This window comes from Eptatretus burgeri, chromosome 10 (assembly GCF_056783735.1).
Source record: "Eptatretus burgeri isolate ZD-2024b chromosome 10, Ebu_testis_v1, whole genome shotgun sequence".
Lineage (NCBI taxonomy): Eukaryota > Metazoa > Chordata > Myxini > Myxiniformes > Myxinidae > Eptatretus > Eptatretus burgeri.
Genome location: NC_140970.1, coordinates 65,959,346 through 65,969,668, shown reverse-complemented (window position 1 = coordinate 65,969,668; position 10,323 = coordinate 65,959,346). Strand labels below are relative to the sequence as shown.

At 52.6% G+C, this 10,323-nt stretch overlaps 1 protein-coding gene across 5 annotated transcripts in view; it reads right to left on the bottom strand.

Annotated features, from left to right (window-relative positions):
• The window catches only part of SGPP2 (sphingosine-1-phosphate phosphatase 2), a 44,301-nt gene extending 34,790 nt beyond the window's left edge, over positions 1-9,511 (bottom strand). For 2 of the 5 annotated variants that reach the window (XM_085898760.1, XM_085898759.1), the window contains exon 1: positions 9,144-9,511. In XM_085898760.1, the coding sequence (XP_085754886.1) occupies positions 9,144-9,368 (225 nt within the window). In that variant the 5' untranslated portion in view covers positions 9,369-9,511. The remainder of the gene's footprint in view (positions 1-9,143) is intronic. The other 3 variants (XM_085898762.1, XM_085898763.1, XM_085898764.1) reach the window with 2 other exon arrangements.
• Between the last annotated feature and the right edge of the window lie 812 nt (positions 9,512-10,323).

Below are 10,323 nucleotides of genomic sequence, written 5' to 3'. Positions count from 1 at the left end.
GCGGTGGAGGCGGGTGAAAAAATAATTCGTGGAACGTGTTGGGCGAGGGTCGTGACGATGACCGAAAGGGAAAAATTAAATGGGGAGACCAAAACGTGTGAGACGAGACACGAGGTGACAACAACGGAAATAATAGTTGAGACAAGGGAGGTAAAGGGTGAAGAGTTGGCAGAGACACGGGAGACAGAAAAAATAGAGGAGAGACTGCACGGTGAGGACGGGGTAAGTGACGTACACACACACACGGAGGTAGTGGAGGATAATGGGGGTGAGCTGGCGGACTGGGTGGAGACCCAGTGCGAGCACCTGGATGGCCTCCTCCAGGAACGAGGGGAGGGAGTATGCCCCCTTGAGGCGAGTCACGACCAGGTGAGTTCGGTCGTGCTTTGCGAGGTTGAGGGGAGGAGTGCTGTGGACGGGTGCACGGCGAGCTTGGGGGGTATAGAGGCCCCGGAGACCCTTGTGGGGACTCGAATCCCCAGTGTGGTTGTCCCTGTGTGTGTGGTGCAAGGCGTGAGTGCGTCCCCGTGTGTGGAAGCGACCCCGTGTGTGAGTGGTGTGGTGGCGATTGTGCCGGAGTACGTGCTTCCCAGCACGCCGTGTGTGGATGAGGCATCGTGTGTGGAAGAGGCCGTGGGTGTGAGTGAAACGGCCAGTGTGGATGAGGCACCGCGGGTGAGTGCCCCCGCGTGTGTGAGTGAGGCCGTGTTTGTGAGTGAGGCACCGCGGGTGTGTGCCCCCGTGTGTGAGTGAGGCACGGTGTGTGGATGAGGGACCGCGGTTGAGTTCCCCCGCGTGTATGAGTGAGGCACGGTGTGTGGATGAGGCACCGCGGTTGAGTTCCCCCGCGTGTGTGGATGAGGCACGGAGTGCGAGTGAGGCACCGCGGGTGAGTGCCCCCGCACGCGTGAGTGAACGGCCGTGTGCAAGGTCGCTGTGTGCAAGGGAGACCGTGTGTGTGAGAGAGCGGTATGAGAGGGAGATGTCGGTTGGCATGCGGGAGCACGCAGCCGCGTCTCCCCGTGTGAATGTGATGGAGTGGACTGTGTGCGTCGTAACACGCAGGTATGCGTGGGTTGAATGGAGACGGAGACGGCGACAGAGGAGAGAAAGCCGAGTAGCGGCTGTAGTTGTTTTGAGGACCGTGCCGGGTTCACCCAGCAGTGAGCACGCGGTTCGTGCTGTGCAACGCACGAGACCACCACGTGCTCGCTTGCGAGAGTGAAGTCCCGGTCCGGAAACGCACGCGGTGGATTTGCCGATCCCGCGGACGGACAAAGTTTAGGCAGGTAAATGGATTTGGACCGGACGGGTTCTCCACGCGATCGTGTGTGTTCAGCTCCAACGGGCAAAGCACATGTGTTCGCGTGGGGAACCCCTCGAGACGTGGGGCTTGTTTTTTTTATGCGCACGGTGACGTCATGGCTGCACGTGGGGTTGGAATCCGGCAGGAGGGGTATCTCTGCCGGATGGTACCGTCCAAGGAGGGACGAGGTACACGTGCAGCTGCATGACGTCACGGGCAGGTGCGAAATGCGCGAGTTGCCGCGCGGGTGCTGCGTATAAAAAACAAAAAAAAAAAGGGAGAGACAAGCCTCACTTTCGGGTGCACAGGATTCCTGGGTAAGGGGTGGAGGACCCCCTTAACCTGGGCACAGGATGAAAACTAGTTAGGGGGAAGGGTTAGCTTAGTTAGACCGACTTCATGGGGCAGGGGTAAGTCCTCATGGAGTCCGTGGAATGGATTAGTTAGAGGGATTGTAGCCAGATTTAGGTTGGGAAATAAAATGAATTTTTGAGTTAGGAGACAGTGACAGGCAGTGAATGTGTAGTGGGGACGCAGCTTAGCTACGTAGTGTTAAAAGGAACGTGCTGTAGTTTAAGGGACGACGTGGGAGCACGAGTTAGTTAGGGGATGTGGATAGAAGGATGGCAGAGTTCAGCGGTGTGTGTGTTGAAGAGTTGGTGAGTTGTGAGGTGAGTACATGGTGAGTGAGTGAGGCCAGCGGGTCTGTGTGAGTGGAGCGAATGGGGAATGCATGGTGCGATGAGTGATTGGGGGGAGGAGTGACTCCCGCCCAAGGGACCCCGGGGTCAGAGTAAAGTGAGTTAGCTGGGTTAGTCAAATTGAAAAATGGAGGTTGTTTTGTTGTTGGTGGGAAAGTAGGCTCGAGACCCATTTGGAGGGGTGCAGGAGCCCTGTTGACGGGCTTGGGAGCGTGGCTGCGAAAGGTGAGTATCGCTGAGTGGGTACCCCGGGCACCAGGCTAGTCGGCCGCGGTAGGCCATGGGCCCATGGGGGGCCGGGATAGAGTAGTGGACACGGGTGCGCCTGCTTGGTGCGGGGGCCGGGGCGCCATTAGCCGCGTGGGCAGTGTTGTGGGCACGGGTGACCTCGGAAAGGGGCCCGGGAGGCCGGCCTGCCACGTGTGCGTTTCAGGCGAGGTGCCATGGGGGGCACTCCCCGGTGTTAGGGAGCTGGTAGGCTCGGAGGCAGTGTAGTGCCCGGGGGTGCCATAGCGGGAGATTCGGCAGAGGGTCGTGCCTGCCAAAGGGAGCCACGTGTCCCAGCCAGGAGACCGTGTGAGGGCACGGAGAGAAAATTGGGGGGCGAGGCCCGAAATTGTGAGGACACCAACACAGGCGACGGGAATCTGGGTTGTTAGAACCAATAGTTTAAGCGAGAGGCGCTTGTTGAAAGCCCCAGGGTAGTTTAACAGTTAAATGGTTAGGGTAGATTAGGAGATGTACCCCTCCGCACCATCCATCCCCTCGCTGTCGTTGTGGGCCGCTGGACCCACTTTGGGTTAGATCGCCGAACTCTGGGGAGGCCATCCTGAGGCTTCGTTGGGCCTCGGCACAGGACGTTAGCTCTCCCTTATTCCCCTCCGGGAAGGGAACGTAGGGGTTGGGAGTAGGCTAGGTGACAGGATAGGTTAGCCGAACAAAGACGATAAAGGGGGTTAGGGGACGATTTATAGTGGGGAAGTAAAAATAAAAAAAATAAGTTGGGGCTAAATTGGGTTTCACAAATTAAGGGAGTGGGTATGTACAGTGACAGGCAAAGGCGATAGGTGGGAGGGAGACAGGTAGGTAGGTCCGAGCCCGCCTTCCAAGTGGCCAGCACCACCGCACTCCCTCCACCAACCTCCACTGAACGGCAAAGGCTGGCCAACTTCATCGGCTGGCCGTGTTTGTCTTCAAGGCGGAGGCCGGCCAACTTCATCGGCAGCTGTTGTTTTGCTGCAAGGCCTGTGCCATCGGCTGGCCGTGTTTTGCTTCAAGGCCTGTGCCGGCCACTTCTTCTGCAGCTGTGGTACTTCAAGGCCTGTGCCGGCCAGTTCATCTGCGGGCTGTGTTTGCCTGCAGCGGCCTTCTTCTGCAGGCTGTGTTTGCCTGCTCGCCTTTGCCATGCCATGCCCACTGCCCAGGTTCACCAGCCCCGTTCAATTTTTGCTTTGCCCCCCCCCCCCTGTTCATTGCCATGTGCGCCAGGATCAGAAGGCAACAGTTTGCAAGCTGCAAGAACTGCCCTGTTGGCAGCTACAACACGGGCCTGCAGTGGCGGCCCGTGCACCGTGTTTGTGTCCATGCATCCATTCGTTGTGTTCATTGCGTGTGCCGCTTGAGCTGGCACGGAGACTACGTTTGTGCAGCCCATGCACCGTTGTGGTTCACTGCGTTCAGTTCAGAAGGGAAGGCCTTGGACTGCGTGTGAGCAGCCAGCCACGTTCCCTGTCACCTGCATTGTTTGAGCCAGAGACTGCATGCGGGCAGCCTGGCTCCCTGCTAACTGCTTTCTTTTTGCAGAGTTCAATGATCCTGGGCCATGGTTTAGTGTAAAATTTGTAAGTTAAGGTTAAGATGTACTGTACATATGAGTGCGCCCCCGGCATGTATGTCTTAGCGCCGGCAATTTTATTTAAGTCGTCCGTGTGAGTGAGTTTGTTTAGATAGTTACGCAGCCCTCAGGTTATTTATTTTGGGGACACGAATACCATGAATGTCGCACTCAGGGATCCGTAGGTAAAGTGTACTAGGGGAAAACTACACATGATGGCACACGAAAATTTGACGACTCGGGACGAGTCTGTAAAAAGGGAAGGGGGTAGTGTTGTGGTTACCAGATTCACAAACCACCATTCAGGTCCCTTAGGTGAGGTATCTCGGTAAGTGCATGTGTAGTTAGGCCCAAACCCGTTGTCTAGTGGGATTACATGTCATTTATACGTGCTGCGACTCTTCAGGATAGCCGTTTTTCTTTTACTATCTTTATTTTGGACCAACCGCCATGATCACAACCACAACATCAACCACCAACCACAACGCCGCTTCACCACAACCGCCACGACCTTCCCGTCACACCTCGCAACCGTAGCATCGCCACCGTTCTTGCCCCGCTGTGGGTACCGGTGTTGGACTCATGCAGAACGCGCGTCGAACAGCGTGTACAAAATCACGGATTTTGTGCTTCAAAAACGGATCAAAACGACACACGCCCACTTTTTGCCGTCCAATCGGTGAGCGAGGGGCGATTTGGCCCCGCCTCCAGAACGATCGATATATGCAAATTTGTGGATCAAAAAGCCTTCACGCCCACTTTTTCTCGGGCCAATGGGGAGCGAGGTGAAAGGTCAAAGGGAGGGGGGTCAAAGGCGAAGTTACGGGGGGATAAAAGGACGGTGTTCGTCAGTCAGAAGAGAGTCGCAAACGAGAACGAGAAGGAGTCGAGAACGAGAAGGAGTCGGAACGGAGGGGACGAGTGTGGAAGACTGGAGCCCGAAGCCTGCAGTGGCTGGAGAAGCTGAAGAGAGTCGGACGAGGGGGTGCTCGCGCCGGTGCCAGGAGCTGCACGCCCGAGGGAGGCCGGCAGCGCGACCTGGCCGAGGTGGAGACGCACACCAGGGATAATAAAGATCCTCTATACCCCGAGCATCAGCAACCCCTCCTGTTTCCCCCGGCGCTGAGATAGTGCGACCAAGGGGGCCCCGTTCCCACCCCCTGCCAGGCACTGTCCACGAGGCCCGCGGGTTGCGGGGCCATCGCCGCTCCGCGTCTCATCACCAGACGGGTAGGCCCGACCCGGTCTCGGCCTCAGGCCTACCCCATTCTTGGGGGGATTTCTTTTCCTTGGTTTTGGGTATGTGTTGTCGGCGCCGTCTGTGAAGTAGAATTGTATAAGTGTTGCCGTGTGCTCGGTAGTCGGTATTAGCTCTGCACTGTGTTTTCACTTTTATGTTTGCTTTTTGTGTAAATGGAATTGTGTTTTCTTTTTTTGTGTGCATTTGGTGGAATTGTATTTGTGTGCTTTCAGTTCGTCGCGAATAAATGTGCTTTATTGTTGAACTGTTCTCCCGCTTCGCTTCGTCTTTTCCTCCATTGAATCCCCATCTTGCTTCACGTAAAGGGTTGGTAGTGGGCTGGAATACGCCCGATAATGACCGAACCGTCGAGGTCGACGATAACACCGCTCGGTTATTCTGATAGTACGGAACGGGTCGCTAAGTGGCCCGTGTCCGGAGTCGACCTGCGGCGAGGTGCGATCGCCCGGTCTACCCTCCGCGTGGGTACTTAGGTAGTTCGAATTTGGCGAGCAACCCTATCCCACGCGGGGCTGATTGGCTCGATCGGTGAGACCGGGAAAGGTCCACCCGTGACTGGTTCCCGGCGTTAGTCCGAGAGGGTCACGACTGGATTGTCCGTCCGGTGGGCGACATGCTGCGATTCGAGTTACGTGGCCGTTCGCACGCCGGCGGGCGCGAAGACCGCAACAATATATATATATATATATATATATATATATATATATATATATATATATATATATATATATATATATATATATATATATATATATATATATATATATATATATATATATATATATATATATATATATATATATATATATATATATATATATATATATATATATATATATATATATATATATATATATATATATATATATATATATATATATATATATATATGCCTGGTGTTGGCTTAATGGCTAGATTGGTGAGCTTGGGATCCTAGGGTCCCGAGTTCAAATCCTGCTTGTATGTTGAATTAATACCAGGTGGGGTTGACTCAGCCCGTCATCCTTCCGAAGTCGGCAAAATGAGTGCCAGCATGCTGGTATCCTGTGTCGCAGTGGCCACCCATCCAGGATTGTGCCCAATAGCCAAGAAGTCTGCTTAGGCAGCACCAACGCTCTGCACAGAGTATAGTCCCAATGGATGGATGTATATGTATATATATTATATATATATATATATATATATATATATATATTATATATATATATATATATATATTTTGTTGTGGTTTCGCCGGCGCGTCGCCACGAGCATGACCCTCGATGGAGCAGTGGAGCAGTCTCGGCTCGATCGCCCGGAATTACAGATCGCCGGCCCGGAGAAGTCCGAGGTCGGCGGGTCCTGGTTATTTTGTACCGAAATACGCCAATGGGGAGACCACGTGGGGTATGGTGAAAAGCCAAATTCTCTATATACCTAAGTACCCACGTGGTCCAGCTACCGGGGTCTTCAACCCTCGACGGAACTCGTACGGAAACGAGCCGCTTTGCGAGCCCGTTCCATGTGCGAAGCCTAGCGGTTTTATAAATCGCCGAATTCCGCCGGCCCGATTATCCTGTTACTCCGTTATAGCTGCAATGACTGCTACTTTCCCACACGCACGACACACCCAGTCAATGGAGAAATACATCACGAGCTAAGTACATTTAAACAATTGGGGGCATTTTTTATTTATAATAGGCAGGGAATGAGGGAAGCACATCAGAGCAGATTTATACTGACTATCAAGCAACGCACGTATGTACAGGCAAAACACTTGTACAATTCACTACTTAACAGACTTGCACCACAAACAGACACAAGCACAGTCGCACACCCAGACAGAAGTGGACCTCAACGGCCTTTATTGCGACTCTCCAGCAGAGGAGGACAGACCGGCTGTGAGCCAGGCATGGCTGGCTACCTGGCCACGAGCACGCAGCTGGACGTCTCCTGGTCTTGAGACTGGTGTCGCCGTACCAGCCAGGCGGAAGGCGACGACACGAAGCTCTGGAGCCGGGACGAGGTCGTTGCAGAAGCCAAGGTGATGAGCCGGGCGGAGAAGAAGCGGGAGAAGACAAGCAGGAAACGAACGACGACGAAATCTCCTCAGAACACACCTTATATCGGCCCCCTCCCACTCAACGAACGCTTCTCTCCTCCCCACTCGCCCTCCCATTGGACCAGAGGCCCCATGTGACTCCTCGTCCGCTCCCGATTGGACAGGCGTGCGGTGGGCGGGGCACTCCCTCCCTTGGGTAGAGTCTCCAGCAGGAGGCGTTTGTGTCTCCGCCTACGGCTTCACCTCAGACCGCGTGTTTAATGGCGACGGTGCTGGGTCGGAGGCGGAGCGCGGAAGACGCCGGCTCCCCACCGATTGGCCACGATGGCGTGGTGACATCACCTGGACCCGCCCCTGGCACAGGAAGCTGAGCAACATGTGTCTGCAGGGCTCCCACCCCTGACGTCGGCCAGGGCGAGGTGAGGGAAGCGAGGCGAGGGCGATGCGGTGTGGTCGGCGGTGTAGTAAAAATAACGGAAAGAAAACCTGACTATTAAAACAACTTCACAGCGCAGGAACATTTAATTACCCATTAGACCAGGGTCAGGACCCTAACTGGCAACATGTACTTACCAATATAACAGCTTAAGGACCTGAATGTTGAGTGCGATAGCTTTCCAAATCTGCAACAATATATATATATATATATATATATATATATATATATATATATATATATATATATGTATGTTTATGTATATATAATGTTGGCATTTGTATCTTGTTCCAAGAACTTTTTTGAATGCCCCCTCATACATGTTGGCACAGACAGTGTCAGCTTGAAAACCGTTGAAGTATTTGCACAATCGCTGATGGACGCAATGATATGAGGTTTGTTGGAGGGAATTTTAGGAACTATAAACAAGTCTATTTTGAATGCAAGGATGCCCTTTCTGTGAAGGTTTTATCCGCACCAACGTCCAGTGCTTTTTACCCCTCAGCCCGAATTGGGCTGAAAAAGGAGTATTGTCGTCACAGGCGTTGTCCGGGCGTCTGTCTGTCCGTCAACTTTTGGTTTCCGTCGATTTCGAGGAGAACGCCTTGTCCGATTAAATCCATTTTTGCAGGGTGTGTTGGGGTTGAGTAGAGGAAGGTTCCTTTCGAAAATGGGCGCGCTGCGATTTTCACTGGCCGCCACGGTAGCCATCGTGAAGTCCGATTGATTTTCGATACGACGTCCAACGTGCTATAACTGACTGCATCATCATGATATCACTGCTTCCTTTTACAATGCATGGGCTGAGGGATTACACCCGCTTTGCGGAGCTATTTTTATGGTTTGTCAATGGCTGACGCGGACTTTTGGTTTCTTCATTACAATCGTGATTGCACCGTGAACAAGATACACAGGAAAGCAATAAACGCACGATGGATTAAACGCCATATAGGCTACTGCAGTCTTGTTTCCACACCTTATGCAGTTCCTGCACCACCAAGGTTCTGCATGTTTACACACCTCCACCACCAAGGTTCTGCATGTTTACACACCTCCACCACCAAGGTTCTGCATGTTTACACACCTCCACCACCAAGGTTCTGCATGTTTACACACCTCCACCACCAAGGTTCTGCATGTTTACACACCTCCACCACCAAGGTTCTGCATGTTTACACACCTCCACCACCAAGGTTCTGCATGTTTACACACCTCCACCACCAAGGTTCTGCATGTTTACACACCTCCACCACCAAGGTTCTGCATGTTTACACACCTCCACCACCAAGGTTCTGCATGTTTACACACCTCCACCACCAAGGTTCTACATGTTTACACACCTCCACCACCAAGGTTCTACATGTTTACACACCTCCACCACCAAGGTTCTACATGTTTACACACCTCCACCACCAAGGTTCTACATGTTTACACACCTCCACCACCAAGGTTCTGCATGTTTACACACCTCCACCACCAAGGTTCTGCATGTTTACACACCTCCACCACCAAGGTTCTGCATGTTTACACACCTCCACCACCAAGGTTCTACATGTTTACACACCTCACTACGAAGGTCTTGTGAGGCTGCACAGTTCGTACAAGAACAACCATTCGCTCCTCGAAGAGCTCCGCAACCTCCGATACAACCAGGAAGTGGACCACTCCCTCTCACACCTGCACGGACAGTGCGAGGACAGGTGTCCACTCGCCCAGGTAACAGTCCACACAGGCGCTGGAAACGCGTCACCAGGTCGGGCTCTTGGAGTTTCTCCACCGCGTTCCCCATGCCGTGTGTAAAGTTCGATCGATCGTGTGGTTCGTCCTCCCGTCGGGTATAAAATTAAACTCTGCACCTGCACCTGCACGTCGAGACCGGCGCGTGCAGGCAGCACGTCGTCAATCGTCCATGTGACGTCATGGTGGACAAGACGGACGCGCCCTTTGCTCCCATCCGATCGTATCACGGACTCTCACGGTGCAAAGTGTGTTTCCAATGTAAACTCGTTTATTACACGTCCTGTGCGTGCCGTGTAAATATAATAACTGACAAGTCTGGACACGGCGATGGTTCACGAGCAATGTACACGGTTCGCCTTTTTTTATTTTTTTCACCTTCGAGGGGACGCCACGGGAAAACCGGCGGGAATCGGGAAAAACGTAAATGATGAAAGTTGTCGTACTCGAAGAGCATACCAACTTTCATTCGTTGCATACCAACTTGCATACCAACTTTCATTCGTTGCATACCAACTTTCATTCGTTGCATACCAACTTTCATTCGAAACAGTTGAAAACCCTAGGATCTCGATGCCCAATTTATTGATTTTTTTGACATTTTCTAAGTTCGTGACCTTGACCTTGGGACGAAAATGAAAACTCGAGCTCCGTGGGGCTATGCGGGTGTCATTGGGCGAACCAAACACCGAAACCCCTGCCAGATTCGATAAACCCCCTCAGAGAAGATGTAAATTGAAATCGGCTACCCCCTAAAAACACGTTTTTTGGGCGTGGCTCCACCCATTCTCAGGAAAACACAACTAGATCATGATATAAACCTCCCACCCAAATTTTATCAGGATCGGATCAAAACCCACGGAGCTATGCTCGAGACAGACAGACAGACAGACAGACAGACAGACAGACAGACAGACATAACGAATATAGTGGTCACTTACTGACTCGTGAACCAAAAATGATTTCCCTGACAAGGAACTTCCGAGGCAAGAGAAGATCGCATTTGG